The 16,642-nt window shown below is 42.5% G+C and overlaps 1 protein-coding gene and 1 non-coding gene across 3 annotated transcripts in view; one reads left to right on the top strand and one right to left on the bottom strand.

Annotated features, from left to right (window-relative positions):
* Raver2 (ribonucleoprotein, PTB binding 2) overlaps nt 1-16,642 on the bottom strand; it is an 81,419-nt gene that overhangs the window by 33,028 nt on the left and 31,749 nt on the right. For both annotated transcript variants that reach the window (XM_031377948.1, XM_031377949.1), the window contains exons 3-4: nt 10,529-10,998; nt 6,129-6,320 (exon numbers count right to left, since the gene is read on the bottom strand). In XM_031377948.1, the coding sequence (XP_031233808.1) occupies nt 6,129-6,320; nt 10,529-10,998 (662 nt within the window). The remainder of the gene's footprint in view (nt 1-6,128; nt 6,321-10,528; nt 10,999-16,642) is intronic.
* On the top strand, nt 9,925-9,987 carry LOC116097264. The gene has a single exon (XR_004121310.1). It is a non-coding gene; the product is annotated as a U7 small nuclear RNA (small nuclear RNA).

The following is a 16,642-nucleotide window of genomic DNA, read 5'->3' as shown; positions in this document are numbered from 1 at the left end:
GGGGGAGAGGGAGAGGGGGAGGGGGAGGGAGAAAGGGAGAGGGAGAGGGAGAGAGTAACTATTTGGGGAGGAAGCAGAACCAGTCAGAAGAGAGGAGGGCTCACAGGGGCAAATAAGAACAAAGTATTAATGGTATGTATATACACACAAAAACCACATATAGTTCTTCTGTGCCAACCAAGCACTCAAATAGGGGGCTGGAGATGTGGTTTAGTGGTTGAGGGCACTGGCTGCTCTCCCAGAGGATATGGGTCTGATTCCCACCCAGACGGTGGCTCACAAGTGCCTACTTCCAAGTGATATGACTCCCTCTTCTGGCTTCCTTAGGGACCAGGCAATGTATATGGGGCACATACATACAAGAGAACAAAACCTTCATATACATAAAGTAATGTTTTAATTTTTTAAAATAAATCACAAAAATTGATAATCCATATCTCAAGGTTTGTGACCTATGAATATAATATTTGTTAGAAGGAAACCCATAATGAATTTTATTATTTATTATGGTTTTGAAACAGTCTTATTCTATAGCTCTGGCTTGTTTGGAGCTCACTATGTAGCCCAGGGTGGCCTTCATTCATGACAATTCTCCTCTTTTAACCCCCCGCCCAGTGCTGGCCTATACATGTACTTAACATAAAATAAGATTTTTAAAAAGGGGGGCAGGGGGGCTGGAGAGATGGCTCAGCGGTTAAGGGCACTGACTGCACTTCCAGAGGTCCTAAGTTCAATTCCCAGCAACCACATGCTGGCTCACAACCATCTGTAATGGGATCTGATGCCCTTGTGTGGTGTGTCTGAAGACAGCTACAGTGTACTCATAGTATTGCTGTAAACAAGCATCTACATAAGACTGTTAAATTGATTGTTGTTTTATATCAAACAACTTTTATAATACTAATTTTTATTGTCATAATATTTTATAAGTTTTAAGGAATATGACAAAAAAGACATTGTAGGTATTGAAGGGGGGTCTCTGGGAGGAGTTGGGGTACAAAAGGGAAACAAGAATGTGATTTAATTCTATTTACTTAAAATGTTTTTAAATGTTAACAAATTCAGATAAATTGAAATCATGTAACTTTTCTCATCATAATGCAATAAAAGTTAAAAAAAAAGAAGGAAGGAAGGAAGGAAGGAAGGAAGGAAGGAAGGAAGGAAGGAAGGAAGACCAAGGGCATGGGATGTAACTCAGTGGCGGAGTAACTACCTATCAAATATAAGACCCTAAGGGTCAAGTCCCAGCACCGAACAAACCCAGAAAATAGAAATTAAGCACTGACATCAAGAAAGATGGAAAAAATATTAACCTCACTGTCCCTACCATCAACAAAAAGGGGAAAGTAAAAATGCAAAGCAGAAATGAGAAAACCATGAAGATAAAGGCAGAAATGAACAAAAGAGGAAAATTTGGAAACGAACAGAAAAATAAAAGCTGGTATTTTGAAAGGACAAAATAGAAAACTCTTTCCTAAGGCCGTTGAAGACAAACAGAAAACGCAAACCACACAGAATAAAAAGGAAGAAGGTGTGCAACATCTTAAAGTGCTGAGACGTTATAGTCTGAACATATCAAATGTTGAAAATGTAAACGAAGGGACAATGTTGTGTAGCAGTTACAGGCAGCACAGAAAGAAAAGATGGAGACAAAAACTGCCACAGACAGAGCTCAGAGGTCTTCATTGAGCCCCTCTGGAGAGCCCCAGGGAGCGGCCGCCTGGCCTCATTCAGCGTCTTAGCAGCAGACAGCCTTATATTATACAGGCTGACCGTGAACTAGAGAGAAGGGGAGAGAGAAGATGCCGAAGCCATCTAATAATAGTGAGGTGAATGTCTTAATTCCAAAATTAAGTAGTGATCATGTTTTCCAAATTAAGTGCCTGCTTCTTCTGAGCACATCTGCAAAGCTATGTCCTATAAAAATATTATTAAATCAAATTAACAATGCCTGGGCTGGGGGCGGGGGTGACCAATGAGAGTTAAAGTAAAAATGTGGAGTGAGCAGAGGTGGACCATGGGAGGGGACACTGAAGGGAGGGAGGGGGGAAAAGGGACAAAGAAAGAATACTGCATGTTGGAGTATTTGGAATACTCCAAATATGGAGAATCTAGATTTAATCACACAAGACTGAAGGAAATGAAGGCAGAGAGGGGACTTTGTGGGGACACATGGAGAGGACATGATATGTGTGGAAGGTAAGGTACAATGACATACATGTGTGAAGTAAGGAAACCAATGATTTTTTACACTAAAAATTTTTAACTAAGAGGATGCCTTTCATGAAACAAATCTATCCTTGTGATTTACCACCTGTGCATTATTTTTTCCATCAGCTTGCTAACAATCTAGAGTCTTCTGAGAAAACACCTCCATCTCGTAGGCCTATGGGCAAGTCTGTAGGGCATTTTCCTGATTAGTGATTTAGGAGGGAGGGTCCACTGTGGGCAGTAACCACCTCTGGGCTGGTGGTCCTGTGTGGATAAGAAAGCAGGCTGAGCAAGTCATGGAGAGCAAGCCAGCAAGCAGCAATATGCATGGCCTCTACTTCAGTGCCGGCCTCCAGTTCCCTGCCTTGAGTTCCTGCCCTGACTTACGTCAGTGACGGACTGTAAGTAGTACACCAAAGAAGCCCATTCTTCTACAAGTGCACTTTTGGCCATGGAGTTTATCACAGTAACAGAAAGCAAAATAAGATATCATAGCCATCAAGTAAATGATAAATCACATGTTTAGCTGAACTGTTGCAGAAATACTTTGCCTGCTTGGTTTTTTTTTTTTGTTTTGTTTTGTTTTGTTTTTCAAATTTCAAATTTCAGAAACTTGATACAAAGACACATACCAAGAGTCCATAAAAAGCACTATTCTTAACAACTTACTTTTAAAGTTTAATAAAAAAAAAAAAAAATCAAAGCTTTCTCCCTGTTCTTGCTGCCTGCTAATGAAGGTCTCATCCATCACTCTGAGATACGCGTTCAGAGTACACCTAAAGGACAAGAAGGGTGAGGCAATCCAGCCTTAGGGGAAAGGGTTCACACGTGTGCCTCCATGAACTAGAAGAAAAAGGTGAATGGCATGGGGACTGTGGAGGGAGTCACCCTGATCACACAGGTGAAAAGGGACAGGTGTACTTGGGTGTACTTGGGGTGTTGAAGCCAGTGATGAATAGCGGGTCTGTGGTTCAGTTCCTTTTATATCATATCTAATTATTACAGAGAGCATTAAGAGAAAATAAATTTTCTTTAGAAATGCTAAAACTGAGCTACTAATCAGGCGCTCATGACAGTAGAACTTCATCTCAATTCTTTCCCATCTCTGGAGATACAGGTTTACTGATCCACCAGCACAGGCACGGGATTTACCATTAAAGTAAGTAGTAACCGAGGCGACGGGAGTCCATGAGGGGAAGAGAAAGAGAACTGAATTCAGAACCCACTGAGGCCAACCTTCAAGGGCACAATCAACTCGGGCAAGGTCAGATAGGAAAAAAGAATGGCCTGGGCAGGATTTACAACCAAGGAGGTTTTAAATATCACAGAGATCTCACAATCTAACACTGGAGAATACTTCACAGATCTGCACAGTAAGAAATCTGTCTTGGGGTTGGGAAGATGGCCTGGGCAGTAAAGTCCCTGTCATGTAAGCAGGAGGACCAGAAAAGCCTGGGGACAAAGGCACAAACCTGTAATCCTAGGGCTGGGAGGGACGAAGCCAGGGCCATTTACACGGACTTGCTGGCCAGATAGCCCAGCTCAGTTGGCAAGGTGAGAGATCCTATCTCAAAAAATAAGGTGGAGAGTGACTGAGGATTGACAAAGACATCAAATGTTGACCTTTAGCCTCTACGTGCATGCACACACATGGACATATATGAACACATATACACACATAGAAATCCCTTCATGAGAGCAACTTACTGAAAAAGGAGGTGGATGCTATCTGCATGAGGTGGAGAGCAGATGGAAGATTAGAAACTGGGGCTCATGGGCCCTGTTAAGTAACAGCATCTGTAAAGAACTATCTAAAGCTCTTGATTAAGAAAAACACAAGATATTTATGGCAGATAGTTAAACAAGCAAAACCAGGGAGAAAACAGAGGACCAGGAGCCCCCCAGCTGGGGACACTGTCAGGAGCCCTATATGTCCAAGAGGAAGCATGGCTCTTCCTATGAACAGGGAAGGGACATTCTTTTTTTTTTTTTTTTTTTTTTTTTTTTTTTTTCCTTTTCAAGACAGGGTTTCTCTGTGTCCTACTACTCACTCTGTAGACCAAACTGGCCTCGAACTCAGAAATCCGCCTGCCTCTGCCTCCCAAGTGCTGGGACTAAAGGCATGCACCACCACCGCCCGGCTGGGATGGGACATTCTTTACATCTCTGAGCACATACATCCTGGGCACGGAGTAAGTGCTTGTGCATGCTGAAAAGGAAGGAAGGATGCAGTGAGAGGAAGAAAGCTGGATGCCTGACATTAATACTTGATCTTCACAGGCACCACGATCATCTCACAGAGAAACGAGAGCAGGCGCAAGGCGCAAGGCGCAAGGCGCGAGGACAGGCTTTAGATGGCTGCAGGAGAAAGCAGGAAACAATGAATGACAGACAAATTGAGACCTGTAGGAGCACCAGCTGTTTCACATCTAAGAAGACACAGTGACCTGACTTTAGCAGTCAGGGACTAGACTGGCTGAGAATTGTAAACTCCAATTCCAACTGGGCAACGATACAAGGTTAGCACAGGAAATGGAACTGATGACGGTGAAGAAATGGCTAAAATAGTGACCTTTGAGAGTAAGAAGCCAAGGATGCTAACTCTGGGAACAGAGACAAAGGATCCAGGGTCAGAGGTGAACTCAGAGAAAGGAGGGGTGGGAGGGCAACAGCTGCCTCCCACGCCCAACCCACTTTCTCGGCTTTCCTGGCTCATCTCCAAACTCCTTAGGGCTGACTTTCCCATGGCTCAGCTGTCACCTGTAGCTCTCTCATTTATATATCTTGTGAGTTCCCCATGTGAGTTCCCCATGCCAAATTCAATCTAAGTCCTACGTCATACCCTTCCTTAACTTTAGCATCAACCTACCACCTGGCCATATCTCTCCACACTCGTGGTTCAACCTGACCGATTACCTCTCTCAAAAATTTAATCCAGCTCTGCGACTACTCAGCCTGCCTCGCCAGATTTAATGAAGAATACAGGATGTTTAGTGAAACTCGGAGTTCAGATAAACGATGATTAGGATTCTGTCTCACGCAAAATCTGGATTTCCTTGGCAATCCTCTCCTCCACCCCCATCAACACATGTCAGCACCTCACCCGTTGTTCCTTAATGTCACACTCAAATGTCATCTTCAGCATGGACTGTGTTCCGATCCTCTCAAAGGAGTATCCATCCCTTCCTTCACTGAATCATCAACTATGTACTGTGCTGAGGTGAAAACTATGAAGACACAGTCCATATTGAAAGGACCCTCCAGCTAGAGGAAGTCACAGAGAAGAGGCAGCCCTTCCTCAGCTCAGACGCTGGGCACTGGACCGTGACAATCTGTGTTATGACAACTTCTAGGGAAAACCAGCATGGCACTTGAAACTTAAAGCTCACAGTGACTGAAATGTTTGCTGAAATTCTTTCAAAGATTACTGCGGACAGGGGCTGGGGAAATAAAAGCACCTGTGATGTAAAGACCAAAGCTTGGGTCCCCGAACCCATGAAAATGCTAGGCAGATGTGACTGCCAGACTGGAATCCCAGCAGCCCCAGAGCAGGCTGGCTAGCTAGACTTGCTGGAATGGGTGAGCTCTGGATTCAGTGAGAGCCTTGCCTCCATAAATAAAGTGGAGAGTGATCAAGAAAACCCTGACATAGCTTTGGGCTTCCACACATAAACACATACATTACCTGCACACCTGCACAGACTACGCAGATGAGTACATACATTTTCATAAATTCCCTCTTGCTCTCTCAACTGCTGGCTTGGTTTGACTGGCCAGCTTTTTTAAAAAATACACTTATTATTTTAAAAACATGGCTATCTTCAGCGTATGGAAACCCCAACAGCCAGAAGAATGACTACAGCTAGACTTGGAAGGTTAGGGTAGGATCCTGACTGTCTAAGCAGCAAGCCACTCACCGCGCGCTGAGCCGCTATGAGAACTGCTAGAGTGCTTCGCCCTGGTGCTCCTGGGGCGCAGAAGGACAGTTGAACTTGGCTCCCCTGGATGGTGATGCCATCTGTCACCTGCTGAACCTCTTCAGCATGCTCCGCAGTGCTATATTCAACCACTGCAAAGCCACCACCGTGACTTCCTTCATCCTGTGCAAGCTGATACCACACAGCACATTAAAAAAAAGAGAGATCCTGAAATTGATTTATGATCATTTGTTTACAAGTAATCATTTCCAACTTCAACAGCTAGGCCCTCAGCCTGTACTGGTGACAGTATTAAATTTCTTCTCCAACTGGCTTAGACACTGTTGTTCTCGAAGATAAGGATTTAAATCCAATTTTTTTCATCTTCTAATTTGACAGTCAGTAGTCTCCTACTTATTATGAAATAATATACACAATTAGCAAATAATAGAAATGATAGTTAAGTAATTATATTAAAGGTTTCTTCAAAACATGACAACAGATTCATGGGTAATGAAACATTGATTATTTCTATACCAATGAAAAATGGTGTTATCAAATGAAGACAGGTGGGAGGAGTCACAGTCAATTTCTATTTCAACAGATTAAGCAAATCCCAGTAATCTGGTCAAACTAAAAAATAAACCTTACTAATGGAACTCATGCCTAGGTTTGATACTCCATCATTGGCAGCACACAGCCTTCCCTTCCCAGTGCAGGCTAATGAGCTGCCACACATGGACCTGGGGCCACTTCTGTCACCAACCTGCAGGAGTGAACAGGACGACATGGCTCTACAGACTTGCATGAAGAACAGAGGGAAGAAGGACTACGTCACTACCACACAGTTCCGAGATTCAAACAATCTGAAGGATCTTAGTAGGCTTGCACACTCCACGGTGACAGAGGTGACAAAATCAAGCTTGCATCTTCGAGAAGTCACACACAACCCTATTACATGGATTTTATAGCTTATGTTCACACTACAAATAAATACTTTCTGGGACCTTCACAGTCAGTGTTTTGTTTCTTTATTTTGAAAGCTTAACTTTGGCTGGGTGGTGGTGGCTCATGCCTTTAATCCCAGCACTCCGGAGACAAAGGCAGTTGCACCTCTGTGAGTTCCAGGACATCCAGGGCTACACAGAGAAACCCTATCTCAAAAGCCAAACAAACAAACAGCTTAACTTTTACTTCATTGGTATACTTAGGCCAAGTTTCCATTTTTCTCCCCTTCAAGATTTTTCTCCTTTAAACTCTCCTAAATTGTATTTTTCTCCAAAAAGCTTTTTCTAAATGTGTAGGGCAAAAGAAAGTTACCTACCTCTTCCAAGTATTCCTCCAAGAATTCAATTCCTCCTATAACTGAAACCAGACCTTCAGATCAGAGCCGCTGAAGCCAGCTGTCCTTCTAGTCCCCTGACTGCAAGACAGTGTGTCTCTAGTGCAACCTCTGATAGCTTATCAGGGACAAGAGCCTGAACGTGACAGACCCATGGTTAAGGAGCTATGGAGATGCCACCTTAATATACTTCTGAAGCTTTAAAACCACTTCTGAAGTTGTTTCAGTGGGATGACATTCACTCTTACCTAAAGCATTCCACCTGAAGGCTTCCTAAACAAATCTCTTTAAAATCACATCAGCGGGATTGAAGTGGACATTCAGCTCAATACCAGAACTACACAAAGAAGTTTCCATTCTTTTGAAGCATTTCAGCAGGAGCTAAGGATCACTCATTGTAACAGTAGAAACAGAGTTTACCACTGTACAGCTAGACAAGGTGGTGTGTAAGTTTCCTGCTGACTCTTGGGCTCAGAGTTCAGATGCATGGCTTTGCCCCTCATGTGTGTTCTAAAGGCCTCTGAGACAGCATGGAGAAGGAAGGATAGACACAGGATGACAGCATTATGTCACTCTTAGTATTCAACAATATCAGGATATCACTAGACCAATCTCCTTCCAGTAACTGAGCAGGCTAGGTCAAAGGGTTGTCACAAAATATTCTAATTTTATACAAGTCTTAGATGGTTTCATTAATGCTTTACTACTGGGATGAGAGGAACAAAGACATGAAGAAGAGCAAGATGGATCAATTCACACTGAACTCTAAAATATGCATACTGCCACCTAATCTCACTCACATACAGAATCTGGAAAGGACAAAGGAGGGAGCCGACTGGCGTGCACCAGTGGACAATGGAGTCACCAGTAGAAAAGTTTGTTACAACAAGGTGTAAAATTTAAGTTAGATAGGAAAACCTAAGTTCAGGAGATCTATCACAAAATATGCTCCATCACAATTAACATACACTGTATTCCTAAGGAATTCTGAGAGTGTCCCCATCACAGAAGATGGCAACTCCATGAGATGTTTGATCAGTCGTCTGTCTTTAGGCTCCCCTCCATGTGTACACACGTCACAGCACCATGCTAGGCATAACAAATGCATATGATTTTATCTGTCCATTTAAACACGCACTTGTACGTTATGTACATACATGTGTACAATCCAACTCTAAAATTTTACTGCAATATGAGAATCTGACAACTGTTGGGTGAAAGGAGAAAAGGGAGGGAGTTAAGACAGGAAACATGGACGTGAAGGGAGGGGGCAAAAAGGAGGACATGAAGAAAACAGAGAGAACTAGTCTGTTTCTGTCAGAAAGCTGCAGGGTGAGGTGTCACACAGCACAACAGTTACTAGGATGCATTTACTGTGACAAGGTGCTTGGAAATGCTCACCAGTATGGGCAGGATCTTCTCTACATGCCTTCCCCACCACAATCCCATTCAGACAGAAGTAGGTGATTGCCTTAACCTTTATCTAAGTTCGCTATTCTCCAGTAAGTCACTCTTCATAGAGGACTGGCAAATATTTGTTCACTTGTCACTCTCACCTACAAAACTGTGAAATGTCAAGTCCTACATGGCCATGCAGGTAGGGATGACATAGTTCCCACCCCTGGAGCAGAGCTAGCTGGGAGTGGGCCTCCTCAATTGTTGATGGTTGCTAGACATAAGATTTATTTATATAATAATGTACATAATTTAGTTAATGTTCCTCCTTTGGGTAATATTCTCCTTGCTAAGATTAGTGGGGAATGTCCTCTCTGCCAAGGTTAATGATTCCATGATAATCAGAGACAGCTGGAGTCTAGAAGGTAAAGATGTACCTAAGGACTTTAGCAAAATGGTAAATGCTGTGACCTTTAGGACAGCCTTTAAGGCTGTGGGAAAGAACTCTAAAAATATGAGTTAAAAAAATAGAGAAACAGGATTTCTCAACTATGCAAAATATAAGGATGCAATATGAGTTATATGAGGGGCTTCACAGACCTAAAAAAAAAATCAAAGGCAGCTGCACTATGAGGCAGCTTGTCAAAAGAAGAGAAGAGGAGAAGATTTGGGGAGTAGTGCTTGCAGGGCAAGATCCCACCCAGCTAAGTTTATTGTTTGCACTTACAAAGGCAGACAGATTCCTGAGTTCAAGGTCATCCTGAAACAGAGAGAACTTAGGCCCAGGCATGGTGGGAGTGTTGATCTCAGACTGAGATCCCACCCAGTTAACTTATTGTCTGTGCTTACAAAGTCAGGCAGATATCTGAATTTATCTGCCATGTTAAAAGAATTTTACTTGGTGTCTTTTCCTAAGAATCAAGGAGCTAAGGTCATAAAATGCTGATCAAGGAATAACCCAAAGGGAATCTGAAGTAAATGGCTGAATTGATATGAAAATAAAAGACTGGGCTTTTTGTCTGCAAGAGAGAGCCACCTAGAGAGAACTGCTTAGAGAGAGAAAGAACGCAGCCCTTTTAGAATTTCCCTAGAAGGATTTCTGACTTTGGTTGGAAAACCTAGAATTTTTCTAGCGAGAGCTGAGCTATCTAGCGATCCCTGGAGAGCTGTCTTGAGCAGAATATAAGCCTGTACTGCAACTGATTTCAAGTTGTTCTTTCACCTCTTCCAAACACCCCTTCCTCACTATCCCCACCCAAGTTGAGGCTGGTCCCTGGCAGTGAAGCACTGGGTTACAGTGCTCTACTCTCTACATTTCTGATATAACCTAGCACTGGCCCTGCCCAGAGACAGTGGTGAACATGACTTGAAAAAAGAATGGGTTAATTGATGAATGGCTGAACAACTGTGGGGAATGAGAAGGGGAGTAAGCAATGGATTTGCTCTGATGTAGTGAACCAAAGCAACAGAGTTTGGCCCAGCAACAGAAGGGAATGACTTAAAATCTCCTTAAAGTCCTCATCACATAAGCAGAGCAGAATCAAAACTGCCAATGTGACATTCTGATGGATACAACAGGCTGACAGGATATAGATATAGGCATCGATCAGATAAGAATGCAGGTATTTTTAAGTATCTCAAATCGGCTCTTAGAAATACATACCTGGCAAAACACAGGTTTATGGATACCAGAAAAAAGTTGTAAGAGCTCTTCTGAATCGCTGTAGTCACTGGGGAGATTATCGATACAAAGGCACTTAGAATGGATGAGCTCTGAGGCCAAGAGGTTAACATCCATCCACTGTGCAAAGAGTGCTGAGGCTCCCATCTGCCTGCCCAGTAGCTCCAGTCTGGCCTTGGCAGCAAAGTCCTTTTTCATGTACTCGACAAACCCGTAGCCTTTGGAGTGGCCAGTGACTTCACTGTAGACCAAAAAACACCTCTCGATGTTGCCATAGGCACGGACAAGTTCTTCAAACTCTTCTAACGTGAAGGAGACAGGCAGGTTGGTGATGCACAAGAGAGCGTCTGTGGGCTGCAGCTGCACTGTCAACTCTCTGCCCCGGAAAGAAAACTGATGAAACCTCTGAATCGCACTCTGTGCTTGCTCCCCATTCAATAAGGTAACAAAAGCTGCAAGACAACAGGGGGGTCAGCAAGGTCTGAGGTCAGTCAGTGCTTCTGTCTTCCGCTTTGACAGTCTATACAAATGTTCGTACCTTCTTCTAAAGCAAAATCATCACAAAATATACCCTATTATGTGTAATGCCCCCTCCCACCCCCAATCCACCTTTTGAGATGGGAGTCTCACCATCTAGCTCCTGTTGGTCTGGAACTTACTATACAGACCAAGCTAACTTCAAAGTCAGAACCGGTTGACTCTGCCTCCAGAGTACACCACCAAACCTGACCTGCAATACACTCGATATTGTTATTGTTTAGAAACTGCTTCTCTCTGTCTCTGTGTGTGTGTGTGTGTGTGTGTGTGTGTGTGTGTGTTATAGATGTATGTGCACAGACTGTAGGAGGTAGGCAGGCATGTGAGTGCACATAGTGGCCAGAAGAGGGTATCAGTGTCCTCTACCACCCTCTACCTAATCCCTTTGAGGTAGACTCTGTTCCCTCAACCCAGAGCTCTTGTTTTCTCAGCAAGGCTGCAGCCAGCAAGGCTACTGTATCCCTCTACCCTTGTTCAGTCCTACTCAGAGATGCTCTTACGGGAGCATACAAGACATGCCTGGCTTAATATGTGGGTGCTGGGATTCAACTCAGGTCCTTGTGATTGTTCAGAATACATTCTTAACCACTGAGCCATCTGTCCACCATGATTTTTCAATTCTATGTTACATTTTATTTTTTATTTTTTATTTTTTGGTTTTTCGAGACAGGGTTTCTCTGTATAGCCCAGGCTGTCCTGGAACTCATTCTGTAGACCAGGCTGGCCTCGAACTCAGAAATCTGCCTGCCTCTGCCTCCCAAGTGCTGAGATTAAAGGCATGTACCACCACTGCCCGGCCCTTACTTTTTTTTTTTTTTAAATGCTGATGTTCCAATAAACCAATTTCATGGCCAGTTGCTCAAATAAAAAGTTTGGTAATTCTATTAGGAATTCCATATTCTATCAGCCCCACGCTATTCTGAGGGATTTTGTCTGTGGTAGCATTTTCTAGCACACAAATCTGAACCCACTCAAAAACAATGTAAAGTTTTATGAAGCCTTTATAAAAATTCTTAATGAAGTTAAAATGAGATTACATTTCCTTACAAGACCTTTTCCCCCCAGAAAGTTCTCAAAGACTTTCACAGGACTTGAAAAACTGAAAGTACAGCAAAAGATGCCAAAATGCCTGAAGGAAACCAGTTCTTCTGCATCCTTTTCATACCATTAAGATCAATTAAGACAGTGTGACATGGCTCTGCAGTACCAACCCTGATGAGTGAGCTCATCCCAGGACCTGGATGGTTGAAGAAGAGACAATTGTAGACAACTGCCAGACCTGTCCCTTGGGCCACATGTGCATGTGTGCACGTGTATACACACACACACACACACACACACACACACACACACACACACACTAAACTGGTGTAATTTTTAAAAGAGAGATAATAATAGAATCAAATTGGCTAGCTTCAAAGAGCCCACAAATATATATATTGCCATATACAATTCTGATAAATAATATCAAATGAAAAGATAACACAATTCTGAGCTTGGGTAAGTATTTTAACCTTCAATCCAGAGCAAACAATTTTAAAAGCTATCAATTTCAGCATCAAACAATAAAATGACATAGCTGGCTGGGACACACCTAGAATCTCAGCAAACATGAGACAGAGACAGGGGTCTGTAAATTCAGGGCCACCCTGGGCTACATAGTTGGAACAGGGAAACCCTGCCTCAAACAAACAAACAAACAAACAAACATATGACACATGTGAGCTGCAAATCAATGAAATATGATTCATATTTGTTAGAACTAAATTTTAGTTATATGAATTTATCTGTTTTCACTAACAACATAAATATTTTAAGAACTTTTGTAAGAAATCCTGAAAGCCTCCAATTAAAATACCACAGAGCAATCTACAAATCACAAGGGAGCTGCTCTCTCTGAAAGTGCCTCATCTCCTTAGGGAGCACAGTGGGATAGCTTGTAAGCACTTAATTCCCCCAGGTTCAAACAGAGCAGACTCTTATGTGGTTCAGAGCAAATGCATAAGGGGTGAGACAGGAGAACCCCACAGGACGGGTAATTCTGCCCTCCCTCGGTAGGTCTTGGTGACCATGTAGCTCTGAGAGTGTGAGCATCATACCTCCCTGAGTGCGGCTAACATTTAAAGCAGCACAGTTGTCATTGTACAACCTCTCCACATGCCAAGGACACCTTCACATCTAAGTCTTCCAACAGGGGAGCAAGAGCAGCCCGCCATCCTCACTGTAAGGATTAGCTCTCCATTTCCAGTATCGTTTGTTTTTAAAGTTGGTTTGTTTGGGGTTTTACTAGCTATTTTGCTGCTGTTGTTGTTGTGACAAAATGACCTGACAAATTTACCTGTCTTAGCTAGGGTTACACCATGACCAATGAAGTAAGTCAGGACAGGAACTCAAAACAGGGCAGAAACCTGGAGGCAGGAGCTGACAGATGCCATGGAGGAGCGCTGCTTACTGGCTTGCTCAGTCTGCTTTCTTATTGCCCACCACAATGGGCTAGCCCTCTGCCATTCATCTCTAATTAAGAAAATGCTCTACAAGCCTGTCTGCAGCCTGATCTTATGGAGGCATTTCCTCAATTGAGGTTTCCTCCTCTCAGATGACATTAGCTTGTGTCAAGTTGACATAAAACTACCCAGCACGAATGACCCCTTCTCAATCTGACACACATACACGTCACTATTAAGTCACGGCTTTTTTGTTGTTGTTCATTACCAACATCACATATGGTGATGGTACACTTCTTTCATCCCAACATTCTTGAGGCAGAGACAAGTTCCAGGCCACCTGGTCTATAGAGCAAGTTCCAGGTCAGCTAGTGCTACAGAGACAAACTCTGTATCAAAAAATAAAAACAAGCAAAAAGACATCACAATATAAAACATTTTAACAACTTAAAAAGTCCCAAATCTTACAAACTAAAACACTTTAAAAGTTGCCTCTTAAAAAGTATCCAAAAGTATCAGAAAGATTTCTGAAACTTAAGTCTCTGTAAAATTCTAAAATCTCTATTTTAAAAGTTTATAAAGTCTCTCAACGAATGGCTCCAGTAAAATAAAAAAGAACTGAAATGCTTCCTTACTTCAAGCGGGAAGAAGCAGGGCACAGTCGCAATCTGAACAGGGCAAAGCCAAACTCCAACCCTGTAACTAACTCAGTGGTCAATCTGGGATCCACTCGCGACCTTCTGGGCTCCTGCAAGAGCCTTGGGTCACTTCTCCAGCTCTACCCTTTGAAGCACACAGAGCTTGTCTTCTAAGGCTGGGCAAGCTCCATTCCACCACTACTGCTACTCTTGGTGGTCATACCATGGCAATGGCATCTCCAAAATGCTGAGCCGCATTTTCACCAGTAGCTTCTCTTGGGCTCCATTCATGGTGCCCAGCTTGAATCTTTCTTCATGACCCTTTTAATCCTGGGCCTTCATCTGCTACTGACGCTGCACCTTCACCAATGGCCTCTTCTGGTTCTGGTCTCTCACAGTGCCAAGCCTCAGCTGTTCTTCACCATCTCTTCATACCTTCAAAACCATTTCCACCTGTGAGACTCTTAAACTCTACCAAGTTCAGCTGTCAGCACAAGATACAACCCAGATTCTATGTGCTAAGTCTCAGGAAACACTTCTCAGAAGACTCCATCTCAGTGATGCTGCTCTCTTCTTAATCACTGCTCACTTCTCAGCCCCAGCCAAACAGCATCAATTGTCCCAGGAAAGCAAAAGTTTACTTCAATGTATCTGGTCTCTGGTTAATCACTGTTGATTCTTTAGCCCCAACTTCCAGGACCACAGAATATTAATTCAAAATACCAAAAATGCAACATCCCAGATAATCTTTAAGTAATTCTCAAACTTCCCTCTGGGACTTTCCATCATCTGCACTCCTCTCAACATTCTTAGCTTCTAAGTTTCCACAAAACTGCTCACCAAGCTTTGAACACTTAGTGGCTTCTCTTGTCCAAAGTCCAAAGCCCTTCCACAATCCTACTCAAAACAACATGGTGATGTCTGTCACAGCCATACCCCACTATCCTGGTACCAACTTATGTCTTAAGGATTTCTATTGCTGTGATGAAACATGACCAAAAGAAAGACGGGGAGAAAAGGGTACAGTTCCATACTGAAGCCCATCACTGAAAAAAGTTAGGACAGGAACCTGAGGACAAGAGCTGACCCAGAGGTACATACTGGCTTGATCATACTGGCTTGCTCGCCCTGCTTTTTTATAGAACCCAGGTCCACCTGCATAGGTGGTATCACCCACAACAGGCTGGTCCCTCACCCATCAATCACTGATTTTAAAAATGCCCTACAGGCTTGCCTACAGCACAATCTTATAGAGAAATTTTCTTTTTTTTATTGAAGTTTTATTGCATTATGATGAGAAAAGATACATGCTTTCAATTTATTTGAATTTGTTAACATTTAAAACATATTTTAAGTAAATAGAATTAAATCACATTCTTGTTTCCATTTTGTACCAACTCCTCCCAGAGACCCCCTGAAATACCTACAATACCTTTTTTTGTCATATTCTTTAAAATTTATAAAATATTATAACAATAAAAATGAGTATTGTAAAAGTTGTTTGATATAAAACAACAATCAGTTTAACAGTCTTATGTAGATGATTGTCTACAGCAATACTCAAAATACATGTTTTTCTCAATATAAAGTTTAAGTATATTAATATATTAACTGTATATTTTAAAATAATACATCACTACTAGTATTCTTTAAGTGAACATAAATATATAAATTATTTTTGTTTGTTTGTTTGTTTTGTATTTAGTAGAGCTTAAAATCTTGGCTCTTACTGTGGTACAAGCCCAAAATAAGAACAATTTTTAGCCCACAACATCTAGAGGAAGCTCCACTCCCAGGTACTCTGACACACCCAGGATCAGAGGTGAGCAGGAACCAACATCTGTCCCAACACTAAGAGTAACTGGGACCAGCAGGACCAGGTACACAGGAACTCTGCCAGCCCAGTGACTTGGGTTCCTTCTGGTCTGTCTGGGCTGGGGTCCAGAGCAGACCTTGGGCGCATGTTCCACAGCCAGTCCCACAACACCCAGAGGAAGCTCTACTCCCAGGTGCTCTGACACACCCAGGATCAGAGATAAATTGAAATCATGTAACTTTTCTCATCATAATGCAATAAAAGTTTAAAAAAAAAAAAGAACAATTTTTAGACATTGGATTTCATTGTAATAAGGCTGTACTTCAATGATCCTTACACCACCAAAGGATTTTACCTCCATCGTAGCTAAGCTGAGAATTGACAGTTCTGCTGCGCCAAGGAATGAATTGTAGGCATGATTTTTGGATACAGACTTCCTGCTATGGTCAAAGCTAATAGACTTGAGTGAGTGACTTTATTCTCAGCCCACAGAGAACAGCATACATTTATTTAAGAAATGGTGTGTGTATTAAGATGGTCTATCCATAAAGTCATTCACCAATTGTTTCAATGAACAATGGTTCTGCTTGAAAGGTGGCACAGACATTAGGTGAGGGTAAGAATCTGGGTTCATTGGCTGTGATAATTTGGAAAAGCATTC

Source organism: Mastomys coucha, unplaced genomic scaffold, assembly GCF_008632895.1.
Source record: "Mastomys coucha isolate ucsf_1 unplaced genomic scaffold, UCSF_Mcou_1 pScaffold18, whole genome shotgun sequence".
Classification (NCBI taxonomy): domain Eukaryota; kingdom Metazoa; phylum Chordata; class Mammalia; order Rodentia; family Muridae; genus Mastomys; species Mastomys coucha.
The sequence above is the reverse complement of the archived record's forward strand: the minus strand, read 5'-3'. Positions and strand labels throughout refer to the sequence as shown.